The sequence below is a fragment of the Pteronotus mesoamericanus genome, unplaced genomic scaffold (genome assembly GCF_021234165.1).
Source record: "Pteronotus mesoamericanus isolate MK-2021 breed Mesoamerican mustached bat unplaced genomic scaffold, CSHL_Meso_final contig_90, whole genome shotgun sequence".
Taxonomy (NCBI): Eukaryota; Metazoa; Chordata; class Mammalia; order Chiroptera; family Mormoopidae; genus Pteronotus; species Pteronotus mesoamericanus.
The window spans coordinates 22718659-22742314 of NW_026555277.1; the positions used below are offsets into that span (position 1 = coordinate 22718659).

General features: G+C 42.5%; 1 protein-coding gene across 7 annotated transcripts in view; it reads right to left on the minus strand.

The window, feature by feature from the left end:
- The window catches only part of SPATS2L (spermatogenesis associated serine rich 2 like), a 159975-nt gene extending 137224 nt beyond the window's left edge, over nt 1-22751 (minus strand). For 2 of the 7 annotated variants that reach the window (XM_054585872.1, XM_054585862.1), the window contains exons 1-2: nt 21137-21270; nt 519-568 (exon numbers count right to left, since the gene is read on the minus strand). In XM_054585872.1, the coding sequence (XP_054441847.1) occupies nt 519-568; nt 21137-21166 (80 nt within the window). In that variant the 5' untranslated portion in view covers nt 21167-21270. Of the gene's footprint in view, nt 1-120; nt 174-518; nt 569-21136; nt 21271-21899; nt 22116-22215; nt 22290-22727 lie in introns of those variants that run through there. The other 5 variants (XM_054585866.1, XM_054585864.1, XM_054585863.1 and 2 more) reach the window with 5 other exon arrangements.
- Between the last annotated feature and the right edge of the window lie 905 nt (nt 22752-23656).

The window sequence follows — 23656 nt, forward strand, 5'->3', positions numbered from 1 at the left end:
ATGCCTCTGTCCTTCCATTCCCACCCAACCCTGAGTGAGCGCTGAAGACTGCAAGTCAGACTTCTAGGTTCACTGGAGCAAGCTCTGCAACAACGGAACAACAGCAAAAATGGCACTCACTGACAGGAGGGAGAGCCAGGCAGTCTGGCTCCAGAGCTGGCTGCTTTTAACGGTAATTCCTTTCTAAATCACAAGGACATCTGCAAAATACGTTTTTACGTGGTACTTTGAAGTATTTTCATGCATAAAACTACCCTAGAAAACCCACAGAAATGTTGATGTAGGTGGCGAAGGGGGATGTAAGTGAGGCAGAAGTGCCTTGTGCTCACCGCCCCCCCCCCCACCTCCACTAAAGTGACTTCAGCCCATACACCTATAAACAAGAACTCTGGTGTGAAGACCCTGGGAGGCAGACGAAAGCTGTGACAAGGCCTCTGGGAGCCAGCTGCAGGTGCAAGGGCAGCTGGCCATGTGCACCGGATGAGGCTATGGAGAAGGGAAGGACTGTCCCTACTTACCGGGGAATCCACGGAGATATTGCGGAAAGCAGCCTGGGTTCCGGAGCACTCTAGGAAAAAGGAAATTTGGGAGGTCAGATCTCACATTTAGCAGCCACACCACCCATTTCCATCCTACCCACACCCAACTACAGGTTCTGGAGTCAGACAGACAGGGCATTTGTCCTCATTCATGACTATAGCTGTGTAGGTAGAATAACCTCTCTGTGCCTCAGTTTACTCAATTGTACATGGAAGTTAATAGCACTGTCCTCACAGAGTCGTTGAGAAGATTGAATAATATATAAATTGTGCAATGAATTTAGCACACAGTAATGGTATTTTAATAACAGCAATAGATAATATTTGCTGCTTGCTTGGACAGTGCCTAACATTATTCTAGAGCATCAAATAGGCTAACTCTTCAATACTCTGAGGTAGGCACTATTACCATTGGCATCTTGCAGATGTAGAAAACGAGGCACCTAAGGATCCAATCACCTGTCTCATCAAAGTATAGAATGCAAATGGTGGATCAGGGATTCTACCTGTGACCACATACCCCAGAGCCTGGATTCTAAACCACAATGCTATCCTGCCGAATTTATTACAAATAAGGGTTAGGTATTGTCATTGTTATTGTTATAATATTCCTTTTTCCAGAGATAGCCTATAATATATAACCGCACAGCCCCACGTGGGCATAGGGACAGGTGCCAGGATTATGAGAAAGCCAACCAATATCTCACTAAGTCAACAATGGCTTCAAGTGTCCCCTGAGGATGCCTGAGTATCAGCTGCTCTGTCAAGCACCATGTGGGGCTTCAAATGTTCTGGTTGAACATTTGAACCAGAACTGATCCTGCGGAGTTAGATCAACCTCCATGAAACAACTGGGAAGGACGACAAAGAAGGGGCACTGGAAAGGATGGGAAAGGACCTCCGAACACTGGGTGCTGGGCCTGGTTACGGCACCAGCTCTCTGGGTGACCTTCTCCAGTCAGCTGGCCTCTTTGGATTTCATCTTTAAATGAGAGGGCTGACCTAGACGCTCTTAAACCCTGAGGTTTTAATCTACAATTCTATTCTGACACTTTTGATCAGACTAACTTTTCCTCCTGACAGTCCATTTTTGAGGGTATATATTGTAACCCTTCATTTTTCTAAAAAGCATTGAACACAGTGCCAGGCATTGTGAATGGTGCCCAGGATGTCAATGGAAGACCTGGTCTTCACTTTGTAATTAGCTCTGTGAGCATGATGAAGTCTTAGCACAGAATATCTTAGCAATTAGAAGACTAGAGAAGAGTATAGCCCCGAGGACAACTGTGCATGCCCATGTGCCCAATCTGAACCCTGGGAGTGGCCCCCCAAATTCTGTACCAACCCCTAATCCAGGGTTCTGGTGTCCCAGATGCCCAATAGTCTGGGGGAGGGGTGACATGCTAGATGATGGGACAGATAAGAATGTCTAGGAAAAACAAGGCAGAAACTAGACAACAAGTTAGATGCTTGGGTTGAAGGTTAGATTTGTTTTCTAAAAGTAATGGCGTTATATGCAACAATTCAGAGATGAGAACTCAGCTGGAATATAACTAGAGGACTTTCTTGACCTTAATAAAGTATCCTACTGGCTATTTTGATAACAATCTTTTCGTGTGTGTGTGTGTGTGTGTGTGTGTGTGTGTGTGTGAGTGAGAGAGAATGTGAGTACACATCAGCCTGAACCCTTGAGAAACATTTACTTTGACACAAGATGCTACTCACTTTATTTGCAGATCAGTTCATCACACTTATATTTGCTTTCACAGAAACTCCTTAGAGGGGAATAATTCAGTGAGTATAATACTTCCATTAAAAAAGAAATTGATTTTAAAATATGTTTTTCAAACTTTTGACAAAAACAATTTTCTGATTTTTTTATGAACTATGAAGCAAATATTGTGTTGGCAATGTCATAAATAACACGAGTTGTCAGATGAGATATTAAACATGTATAGATTTAATTTTTAATAAAGACTTCTAAACATGGCCCAAAATATCCATCAATCTCTGACATGGAGTAAGTAGCATTTTGATAAATTCCATCTCCTACCACAGTAGAAGTCAGCACAAGATGTTTATGGTTCTTGGAGAGGCAAAATGATGGTATTCCTTACAGATGGTTAAAAATTTGCAGCAAATAATTTTAGAAGACATGAAATGGTAGAAGATATAAAAATGTATTTTGATAGGTATTCAGGTAATGCATGTATGTACTGTCTCTGCTGTGTCTCTATTGAAGTACCTTGTGCATGGGAGTCTATAGAGAATTTAGTTCCTAAATTAGCTCTGAAAGAAATTCCAAAAATGTTTTAAGCATTTGGCAATGATAATGGCAACATTATTGGAGTACATGCATATATTTCAAAGATGACAGTTCTGAGGAACAATACTCTCCGGGATATATAAATCAAGAGTTTGCTTAAGACTAGAAAGAAAAAAATTAAAATTTTAGTAGTGATTATATCTGGGGTGAAGAATTACATGTGATCCTTTTCTTTTTTATAATTTTCTCTGCTTACCAAACTTCCTATAATAAACATGTGATGCTTTAACAATTTGAAACAATTGTTTTCCAATCTTATGATATATTATGGAAGATGGCCCGATGTAAAAACTTTAGAGGCTTTGGAACCAACAAACTTGGGTTCAAATCCCAGTCTGTACCCTTTCTAGTTTGGTATCTTCACATAAGTTACTCAGCAGCCCAGGTTGCACATAAAATGGAAATAATAATACATGCCTTTAAGCATCATTTTGCCTATTAGAGATGAGATATTGTAAGTGCTTAGCACAGAGTAAGGGCCCAATAAATGATAACCACTCTTCTATTCACAGTACACAGGGAAGAGACATTAGGTTTTTTTTGATAACAGTAAATAAATTTGATGGCGTTTATAAATTGATGCTTCAGGCCATTTGTTTATAGAAACAAATGAGTTTTTGACAGGTAACTTTCAGAAACCTTCTAACACTTGAAAGTTCAGCAAAAGAGTAAGTAGGAATAGGCTCTAGCCCATTCCCCATTCCATCACAATTATTAAATTCCCACAGCCTGAGACGCCTGGATTCGCTTGCACCCGCTACTATGCTGCTCTGTGTTCAGACAGCCTCTGGCTGGGACGGGAGTTGAAAGAAGGGTTAAAGCAGACCCACGGGAGCACAGCTACCACGGTCAAGATCTTTTCCATATTGTCATTCCGTATGACAAAAGTGAGCAAAATAAATCCTGAGATTGCTTAAATGAGGGGTGAGGAACACGATTATAGATTCTCTGGCTTTTATTTTTAATGGTAGCTATGTTGATATTCTCATCCTATTCAGCCAAAGGTAGTTCAATCAGTGAGGTTTGTGATAAAATATATGTACTCAACACAATATGGCTGTTGGGGATAAGTTGCCCTTGGATATGTGTTGCCGTACCTTGACTACAGCAAGAAATATTGATTTAACTGGCTTTAATATCAAGTCAGGTATTTGTTGACATATCAAAATGAAAAATATCAAAACCATGAAAAGCTTGATACATAGGTCAAATCCCATTTTACCTCACTCCAAGGGACTGTCCAGTCTTTTGTATTGGAATTGTGTTCTAATGATGCTTGCCCGAATCACAGATAACAGGAATTTTCATTATAAAGGGATTTGCTACATAAATGAATACTGGTATAGATTTTTATGTAGTACCATTTATTGTAAAAAGTACAGCAAAAAAAAAAAAATCATTACAAATTTAACATCTCCCTCCTCCCAACTCTGGAGGCGTATCTTGCTTTCTATTAAAGGTAGGCAATGTTCTCTCCTTTTCAATGTCTGATTACTCTTTGCTCCTCTCACAGTGCCTAGGACAGAGCAGACCCTCAAGAAATAGTTGGTGAAGAAATGAGCTGAATGAAATGTGGTACCAGAGCAAATGATGGAAATTCAGAATAGTTTCCAGTGTAGGAGAAATAAATTTTAGAAAATGAGTCAAAAATGAGATTTAGCCGCTCCCAGCTAGCATCCTCAAGGAGTCCTGGGACCTTGGTCGTCCGTTGGCTCCTTACTGCTGAGTGATCATGGAGGCTTGCCTAAAATGGCCCAAGCTAGGGTGGCAGTGAACAAATTCTGTCCTCTTCCGATGGAGAGAAAACAACTGCGTGGGAGGCAGTAAAAGGCAGGGAGGTTAGCTCATAGCAGCCCAGGGAAAGGGAGTGAGTGCTGTCCCAGGCTGGGGAGTTACAGCCTTGCAGCTGGGCTCAGACGTAGTTTCTGAGCCCTTGCTGACATAGCCAGGTCTGGGGGCAAAAACTAAGAGAGACTTCCGAAAAGCTTCCATGGATGCCACGCCGTGTTAAATTCCTAACTTCTGGTTCTCTTTCCTTCTCCTCTCCAACAAAATGATTACTTTAATAATCAAAGAGTTTCCGTTAAATTTTTATAATTCAGTCTCTTTAGAATGTTTCTCTACGTGATAGTCTTTTTTGGGAGATCTTTTTTATTGAAAGCTACAATAATGCATCAAATATACAAGTTTTGCTTCTGTCTTAGAACAACATAATGCCTATTTTTATAAGGGTCTTGACTATGTTCAAAAGAACCACCTGTTGATGCCAAGGGGCTCCCTCCCTCATCAGAGGACCAGCTATGGGAGAGAGCTCTGAGAGGCTTGAAGCTAGCCAGGGGTTTCCTGGGCAGAGAAAGCGCCTGCCCCATTATCTCTGGATAAAGTATAAGCAAAGAGTTAGGAGAGCCTGGTGAGGTTAGCTCTAGGGGTGGTGTATTTTTACATATATATATTTTAAAATTATTCCCATTATTCATTTGACAACATTTTAAGTGGTAAATCGGCTTCTCCTCAAGAGGGATAACCTACGGCCATTAATTAATAACTGATCATAAAAGCACATTAATTAAAAACTAATCATAAAAGCACTTTTGAGTTAGCCAACTGGTTTGCTCAATACTTTTACTCCTCCATATGACCTTTGACGATGCCATCGTCACTGTCTCCATGAGAGAGCTGAGGGAGCTGAGGCTCAGAGATAGCAAAGCACTGCCCAGCGTTAGACTAAGCAATGGAGCCTCATCTGGAATCCAAGCTGCAGATTCATATCCAATTCTCTGCTCTCAGTTCTAATTACTCACTAGTTGTGTGGAGAGCCCAAATTTAACCTGCCGGGCCCTCCCCACCTGCAACGCTGCCATGGGGGCCATACTCTCAACAGGTCAAGTTGGCGGTCATGTCCTACCAAGATCCAAAACTTTTTTAGTTATTGGGCTATGAATGACAATATCCCTCCCTTGCCGGAATTAAAATGACTGAAGAAAACTAGAACAATTCAAAGGCAAGAATACATAAGCTCAATGGCTGTAAAAGTTCAAGAACTCAATAACCAAAGAAAGCTGACTAGACAATAGTTGGTTACAAACTGTGCAACAGAGTACCTCTTGGATATGAAATATTACATACCAGATTTTTAAAAAAAAAAAACTTATTTATTTACTTTTAGAGAGAGGAGAAGGGAGGGAGAGAAGGGAAAAAAAATATCGATGTGAGAGAGAAACACTGATTCCTCTTGCATGTGCCCCGGGACCAAACCCACAACCCAAGCGTGCGCCCCGACTGGGATTGAACTGGTGGCCTTTTGCCTTGCAGTCCGTTGCCCAATCACGTCACCCAGCAACTGAGCCACACTGGTCAGGGCCACACTAGGGTTTTTTTTCTTTCATATTTACTAAGAACTAAAACCTATAAAATGACAAACCAGCATTACCCTATTAAAAGATATCGTCCATTGTTCCTTGTTCTGAGAAACTGTGTTATGTACTGATGGGCTCTTCCTCTCCCATCATCTTCATATTAATTATTCACTTTTCCTACAAAATTGATTGTCATATGATATGCTGTAAGTCAGATTTGAGAGCTGCCAAGATAAATGTTCTGAATGGCTGATTTTTTAAAGACAATCTGTCAGTTCACCAAATAATTCTTTGGGGGTTACTCCCAGTACACTTTATGTCTCCCCTATACCTATCCTTAGACCTATAGCAATTATTACAGCTCTTTACTGGTGTATCATCTTACAGCTAAGGCTAAAGGTTTATCCTTTTGACCCCTAACACAAAAGTAGTGAAACTTACAATTTCTTTTGACAGCATCAATTTACTCTGGCTGTTATTACTGTTTAATTTTATATTGACTTACGTGAAATTCTCTAATTCTTAGGGAGATAAGTAATTCTGGCTTAGTCCATACAACAGAAACAAAGATGACTTTTGTATGATTGACTAAATAAATATTTTCTTCCCTGATGTTTGCTTTCATCATGTTTTATTTCCTTTGGTTAACACCTTATTTTAATGAGGCTCGATTCCAAAACATATAAGAACATACGCACACAAGAGGTACTATACTGAGTAAGCCAAGAGTCCCGGCCAAGTGTCCTATCTTTTACGTGGCACCAAATGACATTTTGTAAAAAAGCACAATGGTAACTATTCATTCCTCCAGCCTTAAAAAGATAGGCATGGACTCCATGCCAGAGTGGAAAAGCATAAGCTTTGAATCAGACAGCTGGCTCCAAATACCATTTCTACCACCACTGTCTGTGACCTTGGCCAATCTGCTTATCTCTCCTCAGAGCCTTTCATCTGAAAAATGGGGGTAACAGATTTACCTCAGTAGAGTTGTGGGAGAATTAAACGAGAATTCTGCTGTAAAAAACCTACCAAATACCCTGCTACATTAGTAGACACTAAAGTATTGTTAGTTTTTTTCTGCCTCTCATAAAATGCCATTAGTAATTCATTTTGAATCTGTTGTCTATGCACAAAAATAATGTAAGGATATTAACTGCCGTGCTCTTTATGATAGCAAGGAGCTGGAAATGGTGTAAGCACAGGGAAATGATTACATTAGGGTACAGTAATATATTGAAATGTATGCAGTCATTCCAAATATTTTTCAAATCATATTTTATGACAAGGGAAATTGCTACCCTAGAACTTAAGTGAGGAAAACAGACAAGAAAACCCATATAATAATAGTAGCTCACATTTACTGAGCATTTACTATGAGCTATGCAGCATGCTATATACTTTGCCTGCATAATATTATTCTTACAATAAACCTTCTAGATGCATGTGGTTATTATCACCATTTTATAGAAGTAGAAACTGAAGTTTTGATAATTTAAGTGATCTACAGTCACTGCGTAAGTAGCATAGGCAGGATTGGAATCTCAAAGTGTTTGATTACAAAGCACTTTTAACCACTATTTGACACTGATTCTTCAGTACAGATGGCCTATGTTCACCGTGAGGCCAGTTTAAACACACACAAATGGACACACGTGCACAAACTTACAACACACATACATGTATATCTGGAAGGAATACGTGCCAGACACTAACAAGGATAGTTTCTGGGTGGTGAAATTTTAGCTGACTTTTAATTATTTTTATCCTATTCAGTATCTTTTCCAAATTCAATGAGTATGCATTATTTTTACAACTGGAAAATTTTGTTTTCAAACAAGAAAATGTGTGAGACTACTTCATGAAATATAAAGTACTGCACAAATATTAGTGCTTTTATGAAGTGATAGTTTATTCTTTGACTTACTATGAATTTAAATTTCTCAGTGCTACTATTCTTTTAATTTATTTATTTTTCCCATTGAGTCCAAAGTAAAAGAATGAAAAAACCTATTTGGCACATGAATACAATAAACTATAGTACAAAAAGCACCATATGTATATACGACAGACAGTTGATATTAATATAAAAAGTCAAAGACTTTGTGTGAAGGAAAAAAAAATGTTCTTTTAAAATCACAGAGAATTTTCCATTTAGAGAAAACACATCCATTAGTGACACGGTGCCATCAGCACATTCTGTCATGGTCATGTTAGTGATACTGTCACGGAGCTATTTACATGGACGCCAGCACACTGCTTGGACATGCCTCCGCCTGGGGACTGTCTGTCCCTGGAGGTGCGGACATAATGAGGGGTGGGAGTAGCACCGGAGGAGCGCTTTCCTGTCATCGCGCCCGCCCGTTTTCAGAGCGACGCTTCCATGAAGACAACCGAACGATGGACGAAAAGCAGTTCTTTTGAACCAAACAAGTTCACGTGAATCGAAATGATAGGTGAGATATGCATTTATTTTTATACAATTATTTTTAAATAACTTAAAAATCAGGTGATTTAGATATGCTTTTCAGTAAATGTGTCACAACAAACATTAATGCAATCTAAGTTACTCCCAATTAATCTCATTTCACGTCATAGTAGAGGATCTATGATTGGCAATAAGAGGATCAACAATGAGAGCTTCACTAAGACTTTTTTCTCCTTTTTTTATTGACACTAGTTAAGAAAGTTATACAGATTTCAGGTGCACAATTCCACAACACATCAGCTGGCCACTGTACTGTGTGTTCACTACCTCAAATCATGTCTCCATCCATCACCGTTTATCCCGCCTATGCCCTCCTCACCTCCCCCACCCCCAACCAGGCAATCGTCACGCTGTTGTCCGTGACCACGAGTCTTTTCTCCTTTTTTCCTCTTTTTGCTCAATCCTTCTACCCTCCCACCCCGCCCTTCCCTACCCCAACTCCCCAACAGCTGTCAGCCTGCTCTGCTCTCTATGAACTAAGGCATTTGATTAAATCTTTCCTCACTATATCCTCTTAGACAACCTGGAGACAAGAAAATAAACACAAGTAAAGGATCGTCAAACTAGTTTTTTAAAAAACGAACAAAATTCACATATCGATGTCAAGAAGTTTCCTCTAGAAAGTCAAAGGATTCTATCTGTGGCCCGTGTTGTGACCAACATTTTGTCAACGGCAGAGAAAGTACCATTCTCAAATGTGTAACTGTGGATTGAATTATTAAAATTAGATTTTAGAAATGGCTTGATAGGAAAAATGATTTGACAAAAGGAGACAAAACGTAACAAGGATAAGGTTCACACAATTAACTGCACAAGGAGAAAATAAGGGAGACTTGGGGTGGTAAGAAAAAGACTTGGAGGTTTTATTTGATTTTGGATATAAAGTAACAATGTGCTGCCCCTGATTAAAATGGAGGGCAACACAATATTTGACTGGATTAATAAAAGAAGAGTGCCCTGAGCAAGGGCCCTCACAACAGCCTTGGGTTTTTTACTGCTCGGAGAACTCGGGAGTGGCGTTCAGATTGCCTCACTTTAGAATGGCACAGGCAGAGTGGCTAGTGACTGGGAGTGTTAATTGCCAGGTGGGAAATCTGTTGAAAGAACTGGACCAGGTAAGTCTGAAAAGAGAAGACTTTGAATAGGACTACCATAGCAACGGTCAAATATTTGGAGCGCCACCACACAGAAGGTGCATGTCTGTTCTGTGGCACCCCAAAGGACGATGGAAGAAAAGACAAGGAAGTTACAGGAAATCAGATTTCAAAATTTTTGTCCTCCTGTGCTTGATAATGAATATTGGTCAACCCAAAAATGAGACAAAGTCCACATCTAAAGAGGTTTAAGATCTAGGAGTCCTACAGACTATTGTTAGCAGAATTCTTCAGCATCATAAAATTATGAACTCCTGGTCCCTGACAGGGTTCAAATGGCAGCTGGCTGACTGGGACTCTGTGGAAAGGATTTTGCATTTTCGGGGGGAATCTTAGCCCATGGCATCCACTATCCCTTTCCAATGCCCACATTCTATGCTTCTCATTTCATATCAGTGACTTTCATGAAGACACCCTTAGTACACTTATGGAAACAATTTCTGAATATGCTTTGCCTTAATAAATGAGAAATAGTTGTAAATTGAAATGCAATCCAGAAGAGTCCAGAATTGAAATCCTACCAAAGTTTGGCAATTATAAATTAATGTTGTCATGGTAACCTTAGTTGATATCATCCATTTCTGCTGAAAGCATTCTTGCTCTGGGACTACCAGAACAATAAATTGAGTTTACATATTCAATGCCACAAACCAGCACTAAATAATCTTTTTAAAGCTTTTATTTTTAATTTTTGAGGCAGTAGATTTACATTTTCTCCTTGCGTGTTCACAATTTTAATATGGCACAGTACTGAGGCCACGGTGGTTCAGTGGGGGAAGTCGCTGGCAGCCAGCACATGTACTGAATCTAGTCCACCATTCAGACTTCACCGGGCACATAAATGAGGAAGGACAAAGACCTTCCAGATCAGGACATTAGCAGTCGCAGTTGCCAGCATTGCACCTTCCACTTTCCCCTTTACAAATTATAGGACTGCCCACGTTTCTCTGAAAAATACTCGTTGATCAGAAGTGGCAGTATGTCAGATCAGACTATCTCACCGCTGTTTATGACACTTCAATAAATGGGTTTTCTCGGTTATGCATTAGCAATCACTGTAATATATGAAGTCAGCCCACACTGAGAACAATATTGCCTCCAATCAAAACCATTCTTCCTTAGTATACTAAAGCTTTCTCTCCCTTCTTGTAAGCAACAAAAGCTACAACAAAAGAACTTTCCAAACACCCACAGTTAGAGAAAGAATGGCTCCAACAAAATAAGTGTGAAATCTGTCCCCCGTGTCTAATTTGTATCTGAATCTTCCTTTTCAGGTTATTTTAGTGGCTTCCTTTATTTGTAATTTGTCAGCAAAGAATAGAAATAAAAGTTTATTTTGATGGCGGTGTACCTGACTATTCAGAGATTTAAAAACTTGCTTTGTTTAGTTTTACATTATCCTGGCAGAAGATGTAAACATGCCTTTGTTCCATGGCCTCACGCTGTATTCATAATCCCAGATGAATATTTTCACAAATGCAAACCACCAGATAAGACTGGCCTTAAGCAAAATGCGAAGGTAACTTCCTTCTGGTCCTTCTTACCTTTGGATGGGTAAAATCTGTGCCCCTAAACCCAGACTCCTTATTTTCTTCTGTATCAGTCTCAGGGAAGGGTCTATAAAATTATTCATTCTAAGGAGCACACGTCTAAGTTACCACTTCCATAGCATTTGCAGCCTAGGCTCTGCTGCTGGGCACTTCCTATCTTGTTTTATTCAGTCATAACAATATCATAACAAAACAAGTAGGAGTTAGTTTCACATCATACAGGAACAAAACTGAGGTTCAGGAAGATTAAATAATTTGCTCAAGTTCATATAAGTCAGCCAATTACATGAGTCAAAACCAGGTCATTCAAGTACCAAATTTGTCCTCTTTTTCTTCTAAACTGGATTGGTCTTAAGAAAAGGACCGAAGTTTTCATAACATAAGCTTTCCCATATTAGAGAGCAGGAAAGTGAAACTGTTGATATTTGAAGTGGCCTTTAGAATAGTATAGATTCTGAAATCACATCATAAAGGCAGCCACCTTTTTTTTTTTTATCAACACATAATACTATCCTTCCCACAGGGGACAAAGAAGTGGATGTATCACAATTTAGAAAAATATCAGCCCATTCTTGCCTTCCCAATTTCTTCCCAAGTTGCACATATGGTACAAATGGGATCTAGAGACCGGTGGGGCAGCCAGTTAGCAGGCAGTGTTTGGTGTCAGGGGTCTAGAGCCAGGGAATGCCCAGTATCCAGGCAAGCTATTCAATTCCACAAATACCAATTAAACTAACTGAGTTTCCTGCCCCTTGCTGGTAGGCTTGAAGGAGCCTGGAAGAGAGTAGCAAGGACTCACCCTAGACCTTCTAGCTCAGAAGGAAGACTACTGTCCTAAGACGGCTTGGAGACAGATAGTGGCACACTTACCCAAAGCAATTTGGGATTCCTAAACAAGAACTCAGAGGGACTTGGAAATGTGGGAGACAAAATGGACGCTGGGGCACAAAGTGAAACTTTGGTTACCCAAGAGTGAGGCTGAGTGATGGCTTCGTAGCTGCATTGTCTGGGCAAGACAAACTGCACAACCAGTCGGATGGATGGACAGTCACTAAGGGAGCTGGAGCCTCCTGCGTGGGGCCTACACTGGTCCCAGACCCTGCAAGTGGGGGGAAAATAATCTCACCATGGAGGTCACCACTTTCTCGGGCCATTTTCTATAGATGTTTGACTTTCATACTTTTCTTTTTAGTACAAGAATCTTTCCCTTTAACAGAATCTTATACTAATGCCTAACATGTAAAAGCAAGGAAAAACAACTGCTGGTCAGGGGGATTCTTCTCAGAAGCAAGGTTCAGCAGAACCCTGTACGCAAACTACTCGGGGAGAACGTGCTGAGTCACGCTGCCTATCAGACTTCACTGGAATCTGATCCTGCTGAACCCTTCCCCTGATAGTCATGGTTTCTTCCCCTCACCTCCAGCTTTCTCCCTCCTGCTCCAAAACAATACGCTCTCATTTCCTGTCACTGGTTGGCTTTCCACTGTGAAAACATAAAGCTCCACATATCTTGTGGGGCACACCATGTCATCTTCTGGGCCTTTCTGACAGCCTATGTGCCTGTCCTCAAAGCCTTTGGGGCCAACCGATGTACAGAACACGGCCCTCAGCATCGTCAGGCATTCTTAACTTCTGTGCAGCACTTCAGCTGTTTCGCATGTCATTTTGTTTGATACACAATGGCTGTGGGATGTACGTACTATTGAGGCTCAAGATCTGTTGATTTACTAACTTGCTCAGGATCCTACAGCTAGACAGTGGGGGAGCTGGGGCTTAGCCCACTGGGAAGGATTAATGGCAGGATGGAGACTTCAGAGACACAGGCGTGGCTCTTGGCCCTCTGCCTGGTACCTCACAGGTAGGAGCCTTCCACGGAATGTGACTCCACTTGCCCTTCCTTGCGCCTTCTGTCTCAAATCCTTCCTCTAGCAAACGAGTATCCCTGCTTCCCTATCCTCACAGTGATTGGGGAGACAGATGATCGTGACTTCAGTACTGTGAGCGTTGTATGCATGACTCCTGGCTGTTGCTTTCACATCTGTCTCTCTGATTCTGAATCTTATCTAAAGCACTTTATATCTGTGGATTTAAGAAACTGAGCAATTGCTGTTTCTCTATACCTGTAGGGCTGACTTAATCATTCAAAAAGCTCATGGGCTTGGCTTCTGTAGGATGCATCTCCTGACAGTGAAGAGAAGTTCTATAACAATGCTGTCCAATGGAACTATAAGCTGAGCCACACAGGTAATTTAAAATACTCTTGTAGTCATATTTTTGAAAAAAGTAGAAAGAAACATGTGAATTAATTTTAATAATATATTTTATTTAATCCACTATATCTAAGATATTATTGTTTCAACATGTAATCAATATTAAATTGCTATTAAGATATGTTACATTATTTTTTTCACGTAAAGTCTTTAAACCCATGGTATATTTTACATTTACAGTGTATCTCAGTTGGACTAGCCTTATTTCAAGGGCTCAATAGCCAGATCGAGCTAGTGGCCATGGCACTGTCAGCACAGTTCTATGTTCCCATCCCTCCTCTTATTTCTTTCCTGAACAACTCCCGTCCTTTAGTAGGGAAGCTATAGGCAGGGGTAGACAGTGGGAATGAGGATCATTAGAGAAGACTTTGATACACACCCGAAGGGAGAGCCCAGATCACAAAGGAGCTTTTGTACTGTGCTAGGAAGCTTAGATTTTTATCCTGGAGAAGCAGTGACTCTGCTGAAGGATTTTAAGCAGCAGAGAGTCGTGATCAAATTTGCTTTTAGAGAGGCAGCAGTGTGGGGAGTGGATTGGAGGCTGGCCAGGCAGAAGGCAGAGAGACCAGTTCCGGGGCTACTGCAGTAATGCTCCAGAGGAGCGACGAGGGCCTGAACCACCACAGTGACTGGGAAGGATTAATGGCAGGATGGAGACTTCAGAGACACAGGTGTGGCTCTTGGTAGCGCCAGTCTAGAGAGGTGAGGGCAGATTCAAGATAGTTCGAGAAGATACTTTCTACCGGGCTTGGTGATCAATGAAATATAGGGATTGAGGAAGAGCAAGGAATCTAAAGCAACTCCCAGATTTTAAACTTGGTGAAATGGGTCCCTTTAATTAAAAGAACACAAAAGGAATGTGTTGGGTGTGAAAGTGGAGTTTTCAACTTGCTGAATTTAAACTTATATTATGAAAATTCTGGTCCTTTTCCTAAGACCAGTATAGTTTAGAAGAAAAAGAGGACAAATTTGGTCTTCTTCTGACCTGGAGCAGAGGTCAGAAGAACTCAAGGTTGGAGTTGTAGATTAAGGAATGAGTGGCATATAGTTGGTAGCAGAAGAAAACCATAGGTGAGTCGCCTCAAGGCAAATGTGAAGAGCAAGCAGAGGGTTGAAGAGTGAACTCAAGGGGATGCTGAGGTTGGGAGGAGGAGAGGAACCCACAGAGAAGTCATACAGAGCACTGGACAACAGGGGAAAATCAAGAGAGAGGAATGACTCAGAAAACAGGTGGGCAAACTTTGAAGGGGCAGAGAGAGGTCATTAATACCAACACAGGTCAAGAATTAGAAGAATCCTGGACAATGGATCTGGTGGTTGGAAGGACAGAGGTGGCCATTATGAGAGGACAAGACTGTGGAGGTTGGAGAGAAAGAGTAGGTGGGGGAGAGCAGGTACTGCATGAGGACCAGTCTTTCAAGGAGCTGTCTTCTCAGACCGGGAATGAGATGGAACATAACCAGACCCGGAGGGAAGGTGCCAAGGGGATTTTGTTTGTCTTGTCTTCTGTTTTTATAAAAAAACAAGAAAGACTTATATATGCTCATGCGCCAAGAGAAAAGGTTGGTTGAGACCCTGAAAAAAAGAAGGATAGTGGTATTTTTTTCTCTAATAATACTATGTATCATGTATACAATCAAATAAATGGTGAACATAGTAGAAAGAAGTCACTAGCTTTCTGGAGCTGAGCTCCAGATCTGCAGTCTTAGAATATTACCAATCCTTTCACACACCTTTGAATTTCCCTTAAACATCACCTCAGGTGAGAGTCATCACCTGGGAGAGCCACAGTGGCTCTTTATAGCTACTGGCCTCTCTGATTGGTTGGTGTCCAGTGTTGAACTGACAGGTAAATATTCTCAGTGTCATCATGCATTACCTCACAGGGTAGGGTAAGAAAAGAGCTGGGAGCGGGGGTCAGACACCAAACAGATTCATCTGCCACTTACCAACTCTGCAGATTCAATCAAGTTATATGACTTCCCTGAGTTTCAGCATCCCCTTTTTAAAGGGGTACATAATCCCTACATTGCAAGATCATGTGAAGTTTAAGTGAGATGATCAGAAAGTTGGCTATCATGATGATGATGATAATCGTATTCTCTTTGTTCTGATTTTCTAGGAACTGGGTGTGCTGAAAATGAATTAGTGCTTTGCAACAATTAGCATCTAGACCCCTAAGGAGAATGGAAGAATCAATCCTATGTTAAGAAGGGCCCTTGAATGTTTGTATCATTTCTTCATCCAGTACATATTCAGTCTCTTCCCTCATACTGCATGGGCTTAATACCTGTTCTACAACTTACTTGGCTATAGCATACTCCTAACCCAGCCTCCTAGCCTAGTATTGCTCTTCAGTAAAATGGGCGTAATTAGCATACATACATACTTCAAAGCACTGCTTTGAGAAAGAAAGGAGGTAAAGCGTGTATTTAAATGAGACATTGCCTATGGCATTGCCTATGCTTGAATGAATTTAGCCATGAGAGGCTTGCCATCTAATGAAATAGTGCAGCCCATAATCCAGAACAGCACTACTTTCTTTACACTGACCCTATATCTGTCTCCCTGAAACTTATACCCATTGGTTCTAGTTCTACAGTCCATGGTGGGTAGTTCTACAGAATCAGAACTGGGGTTCTACATACCAGTATGTTTCCCCGTTTATTAAGCTCTGCTGAGTACCCTGGGCAGTGTCCCATAGACGACTGGCTCTTTGGGAGCAAAATCAGGCAGACATTCCCTATTTACATTACCATAAAAGTTTCAGCCTTCAGTGGTGTTTCCATAATGCAGGAGGCCTTTCTGAGCATTCTGATCAAGTTGGATGCTACCCAGGAATGCACTGGTTATATTGCTTAAAAGATTTATTTTGTGCTTTATGTCATGGTCAGTTCAGCACTTGGCACCAAAAGTAATTATTGCAGGTGTCCGTATATCCTTCAAGTCTCATTATTGAACACTGCAGACCACCAATGCCCAGGAGAGCCCTGGCATACTACTGATATTAGAGTCAAAAAATCCTGGGTGCCTCCCGGGCACCGCCCCCAGCCCTTCTACTCTTTATTTCCAGTAATAGCTATTGAAGTCTTACCCAAATCCTTTCAATAATCAGCTCAAACAATTATCACTCGAGGCAGCCCCCACCCACCCCAAGAAGGAAACTTCCCCTTCTGAGCTCTCTTAGACCTTTGTTTCTGGAATACATGTTATTACTCCTGCTTGACTATAAACTCCCTCTTGGCAGAAACAGTGCATTGTACAAAATGAGTCTTATTTTAAGTTTAAAGAATTGGATTTTGTCTTGAATACAATAGGATGGGTGTGGCATCTCTTCCCTACCTCAACTTCATCCTCAGATGGATCCCCCATCTGTAATATATAAAAAAATTACAAGGAAGCTTTTAAATGAAAAGGTTGGGTAGCCCTGCAATACAGTCTGGGATCTTAGGGCCGATTAGCTGAACTTTTATATAACTAATAACTCAAGTCTAATTGTCTTTTACATAAAATACTGGCGTAAGGCCAGCATGCTTTTATTTTTGCTCACTAATGGGACCCATCACTCTCCCTTAAAATAACAACAACCTCCTTAATTCTAACTCACAACTACCAGCTTCAATCATTATCTCAACTCTGGAATATGCCAGGCCTCGGAATGCTCACAGCTGATGAATAAAGAGGCTAATGAGAACCACTGAAATGGGAAAAACTCCTTGACAAATATCTCCTTCAAATGCCTGTCTGTCCCCTTGATCCAATGTCTACATTAATTTCTATGTTAACAAATATTTATTGAGGTCATTACTAGGTGTCAAGCTGTAAGCTAGGCTCTGGCGACATAGGGGTGAGCAGTACGCTGGCAATATCAAAGCCCACTATTAAAAAAAAGTCATTCTTCTGGTTGATTGATGCTCCATGTATACTTGTCAAGTGCTTGCTATGTCCAAAGGCCTGTAAATGATTCAAACATAGCATACAAGATACATCAGTGCCCTCAGGGAACTTGCAATCTAGTTGGGAAAGCAAGATTTAAGCACACAATAGTATAAAAGAGCATCTGAAGGTCTAAAAACAAAGATGCAGGCAAAAGGACAGAAGAGGAGGAAGCCCACAAAGGTTATATGAATAGGGCAGGTGGACTTGACCTTGTGGTTAGGTCGGAGAAAAAAGGAAAGGCATTCTAAAAGGTAGATCATGAACAAAAGAGTACAAAGTTGTTTTTGAAGGGCAGGGAGATCCAATTAGTCAGAATAAAGGTTCATGGTGGAGAAAAGTATAAAATAAAGTTGGATAGTTAAACTTTGGCAAGACAGGGAGGTACATTAAGCCAGGTTGAGAGGTATGACTTCATGCCAAAGGCAATTGGGAGGGGGCATGGAAAGTATTTTAACGTGTGGAAACAGCACTAGCTTTAGAATCAGATAAACCTGACTTTAACCCAGGCTTCCTGTGAGACAATCCTTGGAGGAGAGTTCTAAGGAGAAGAGTTTTAGGAAGGTCCATGTGGCAGAAGTGCGCAGAAGGGGGAAAACTTGGTTACAGAAAGACCAGGAGGCACGAAGACTATATTCATCCTAGAACACTGTGGCGGCTGGGGGCTACCGGGGGAAAATGAGGACTACAAAGAAAAGTGGGGGCTGGCTCAGAGAAACTGTCACAAAGGAAGAGTTAACTATTCCAGTTAAATGGATGGCTAGTTTTACTGAGGGGATGAAAGGGAGAGGAGTCAGGGATGGTTCCTAGGTCTCAAGTCTGGGTGATGAAGAGAATGCTAAGGCTATCAAGAAAAGGAAAGTCTTTTCATTGTGAAAGGAAAAGGCTTAGCAGAGAATATGAAAAGTTTGCCATCAGGGAGGAGGCCTTTGAGCCCAATAGCAGGAAGTCCACTAAGAAAAGTCCGTTAAACAGGTGCGTAGTGAATAAGGAGCTTGTGTCAGCACTCAAGATTTATGTGATGTAAGGACAGATGACACCATCATATTCAAGAATATTTTATTAGGTAATACTATTAAACAAAAGTAATGGAAATGATATAAATAGTAAAGAGAAATCATCTTCACAAACTAATTTTCTTAGGTGTGGTACTTAGAGGATCCTGTCCAATACCACATCAGTGAATGCATAAACTTCTGTAGAAATTCAACATATGGCCTATTTACATAACAAGCATCACAACTCCAAATTAGCCATCGATGTGTCAAGGAAATGACACCTTCACAGCAGACTACTTCAAATAAGGGAAGGAAAAACAGGTTTATTTTTCTTCTATAATAATGTGTACTGGGTTATTAGCTGTTTGTATCATGAAACTCATATTTTAATTGTGTGATTGCATGGTGAGACAGAACAGTGATGGAATGAATTGATTAGCTGAATTATGCACAATCATTTAGAGATCAATAAACAGACTCCATCACTCTGTCATATTATATTTCTGCCTGCATGTCCTCCGTCATGTTTATAAAAGCCATTCTTCTGTGTACAGAAATTATGGCAGTCATATGATTCAATTGTCACAGTCAAATAATAGTAACGGGTCCACAGACGATGAGTAGGAAAGAAGTACTAAGGAGCAGTGAGTAAGCAGTACCTGTTTAATGCACACAGAACCTAACCCATTCTTATCATATCGTGAGACAGGTGATAGTAGCTTAGATCTTACCATGAGCAACTTGAACTTCTTCCACTTTATCAGACAAAACCAGAAGTTCCTGTCCCAGCTCACCTCATAAAATGCTGATTAAAATTGTGTAAAGGTAGTAGAATAAAGACCATGTAAGCACCTTCAACAAAAAAGCCATAAATCAATATTCATCATTAGTGACAGCACAGTTCTGTGATCAAAGGCTGAAAATGATAAAATTCAGAACCAAAAATGAGCTATTTCTCAAGATCAACTACTGATGGAAAAGTATTTCTATTTGCACAGCAAAACTGACCTATGAGCTTCTTCTGATTGGCAGCACTACAAGACTGCAATGATGTGGTCGAAGCATTTTCTTTCCCTGATCATTTCAGAGATGGCAAAGCAGCTTCATAGCTCATAGATATCTATCCCCATAAGGACCACTCGAAAATCAGTGGGAACACAGAACTGATCATGAGCACTTTCATTAGGGGCCTCCCTAAAACGAAATGAATACAAAAGGAGCTGATCCTTTTGCCTGTCCAAATAAGTATATCAAACTAAGTTGATTCCTAGAAAATCATTTAATATTTTCAGAGGCAGGGATTAAAGAAAGAAAGAAAATTGCCAATTAATATAGACCTTTCCCAGATATTGAATTTTTACTATCCTCTTAAATATTCTCTGCATTCAAGTGATTGCATTTTTTATGCAAATTATCTGTGGGGCTAGTGTAGAGTGTGTGTGTGTGTGTGTGTGTGTGTGTGTAAAGCCACAAAGATAGAGAATTTTACATGCTTTTTGTTCTGCTGCTCCATAACATAGGTTTTAACAAAGCTTGAGTTTCATCCAAAACTCTAATTAGAGACTGCAGCAGTAAATGCCTTGTCCAAATAGAAAATCATTCCCAAAGTTGATTTTTCCCCCAGTTAAAGGTCCATCAAATATTATCATAAACAGTTATTTTTAAACACTACCGTTACTTGACAAAACCGCCCCCATCCACAGAACACACTGCTTTCTCCTTAAGTGATACAATTTTATAAGGCCGACCAAATACTTTACCCAGAAGGCAACTTTAGTCTTTATCTTGAGTATCTTTCCAAATAACTGGATTTGTTACTTGAATATTCTTTTTTTTTCCCCTGAATGAAGCAATTTTTGACTTCCTATCCTTTTCCCCTCTGCCATATTGCATCTGCTTTATCTCTAGAAAACATAATCAGAATGGCAATGAATCATTCCATTAACACAAACAAAAGCCATGTCATAAAGGTCACACGACCTTACTCTTCCAAATACTGGCATAAAGCCTCTTCCTCTGCATAGGTTCTAAAATTTCGGAGTCGTTTTTTTCCCTTACTTGTGAAGGGATGCAAAAGTTCCTAATGCAACATTTTAAAAAAATGTAAATAAGCAAAAGAAACTATTACACAATATTTTATGTAAAGAAAGAGGTTGTGTTTGAAGTTCACTAGTTCTCAAGCCACAGATCCTGTAATATACTCGAAGGAAAATGCTGTACGAAAAAGAACCACTACAGTGTCAGGTCTCCAAGACCTTGGCATCCACTAAAATCAGGAACGCCGGGAACTGAAAGCTTATGAAGTTCACAAACACACACCAACCCCCCCAAGAACAGGAAACCTCTACTCGTGTAGATGGGAAGCTTCGGTCGCATCCCTGTCCAGGTAAAGTCTCACCCCTTCACCTCCTACGTGTACTGTAAGTACTAACAGCCGAACAGAGTGCGAGCGAGCAGCAGCAGGGTGCGAGCGAGGAGAGTGGAGCGAGTGGTGCAAAGAGCGCGACAAACCCTTCCCGGACCTCGGAAACAACCGTTGTCCTGGGCTTCATCTGCTGCACAGTCCCGAGCCCGGCCGCTGCCTGCGGGCTCCTGGTCCACCCGCCCAGACACCGCGGCACGACCGCTTCGTCCCGCGGTCAGGTCGCTCGGCTTCTCCTCCCGTCACCCGGCCTGCAATCTCAGCGAGTTCGTGGGCACCGGGGCCAATGCATCCCGCTTCCACCGGCGCCCAGGGACGAGGGGCCACAATCGGGGGCGCGTTGGTCCCGCTGAGGCGGCAGCTCTGCTCGCGGGCGGGCGGCAGGCGGCGGGCGGCGGGCGGTGGGAGGGGGTGGGTCGCACTCCGCTCTGCCAGTAGAAGGGGGCGCTCGCGCCGGGCAGGGCAGATCAGGGACCGCGGCCGATACAGATCCGGGGCGGCGGGTCCACGTCGGAGCGCGGCGGCTACACGCTCGCCCAGGGAGCTCAAACGTGCAGCGGACCCAGCGCCTCCTCCCGCTCCCCTGCCCGCCGGCCCGATCGCGCCGGTCAGAGAAAGGAAGGACGGCGACCTCCGCGTCCGGTCCACGCCGCCAGCCGGCGTCGGCGCCGAGCTGGGCCACACCCAGCGCCCCGGGAGGCAGCGGGGGCTGGGCTGCCCAGGCTGCCGAACGTCCGACCGGGACCGAGCCACCGTCCCAGCCGCTCAGGCCCCGCCGCGTCCGTCCGAGTCCCGCGTCCCGGCTCGGCCCCGGAGGGCGGGAAGGGAATCCCGGGCGGCTGTGGCCAGGGTCCTGGGCTTACCTCTGTGCCGATCGCCTGGCACTCTGTCCCGGGCCGGGGGCCGGAATCGGGGGCGCGGTCGCGGGGGAAGGCACAGCGGAGGTAGCGGCGCGGAGAGCGGGCTGAGAGGGAGCCGCTGCCTGGGCCGCGCGCGGTCCGGAGCTCGCCCCGCGCTGCCGGCGCTCGCGGCGGAGGGCGCAGCCTGCTCGGCCCCCGACTGGATTCCTTCACTGACACAACTCCAGGTCGGCCAGCTCCACGCAGGGACACTCCCGCCCCTCGCTGGCTGCCCCCGCCCGCTGGTCCGCCGGCCAGCCCGCCCCTCAGTGTCACTCACCCAGGCGCACACACCCCGAGCCGGCGCCCCTCGCTCCCGATCGCACACACAGCTCTGCCCACGCCTCTCTCGGGTTTTGTATCCGCTCACACGCACGTTCTGACACAGATCCCTTCCCTCCACACGCCCTCCCTAGCTCCTTTCCCACCCCACTTTCTAGAAGAATCCCCGTACAGCTTCCGCACTTTGCTTGCTTGCCCCACGCCAACCGCCTTGCCTTTCCTCGACCTCCACCTCACTTAAACTGCCCCTATTACTGAAAGATTTTGTCACAGCCGACACGTGTTGCCGGAGAGGCATCCTCCCAAACCCAGGAGAATGAACTTTGCTCCCCTCGCCCCCCCGCACTGTCTTCAGACGCAAGATACTTCTCCTTTTAGAAGGTACTAATGGTTTCTGGGGCTGAGCCAAGCTCAAAATGTAAACAAAGGGAGCGGATTCCTAAACGATCTAAAGAACTAGACGCGGAAAAAGTACTGGGACGCTGGTGTGACCCTAGAAACCCCGCTTACCCGGAGTGTTCCGGCCCCTCCCTTTCCCTGCCTGTTCACACTGGGATTCTGAAGATGGGCTGCTCTAAACGTACGTGATAACCAAGTTCCAGATCGACACATGGGCATGAGCCCGTGGTTTTCTGCCTGGGAGTACAGTAGTCGGGAGAGTACATGCAGTTTCTCAATCATTATTCATGATGGAAGCACTTTAGATAGCACACCTCTTCTTCCAAAGGCAGTAGTGTGAAATACAGGCAGCTCTCCAATTCAGTTTTTTTTTCCCCAGTAAAAGAGGACTTCTTAGCCTCCCCCCCCCCTTTTTTTTTTGAATACCAATAACTTTCTGAGCGCCTCCTTGGATATTAAAGCCTCTTACAAAAATCAGACCATAGTTGTTGATGCTTCTCACGCTCCAAACTCTAAGGAGCCCCTGAGTGTACGGGAGAATGGTGCATCACCCGATGCTCAAGAATCATAATATGAAATAAAATACAAACATCTTTCTGGCAAAGTTCAAATCTACTAACATAAGGTGCCCCAGCTGACAAAGAACAGCCGTAATAAGAAACAGAGGGGCTAAAAGTAAAGGAATACATTTTCTTATGTGACTTGTGGTGATGGTTCTTGTTACACCGAATGGGTGTACAGATCATATAATTTACTTAACAAGCATTTGTAAGTGCTTTATAAGAATTTACTTCCTTTAATCCTTCAAACAACCTTTTAAGATAGGTATGCACTATTTTTGTCTGTTTTACAGACAAACTGAGGCACAGAGAATTTAAATAACTTGCCTAGATTATTAATATTTAGCCAGCAAATAATGGAGGTAGGATTTGAACCTACATAATCTGGCCCTGCTTATGCTTCAAATGGGAAAAGTTGCTTCTAGATGCCATATGACACATAAATATAAAAAATAAACACCACCTGATTTCTTACTAAAT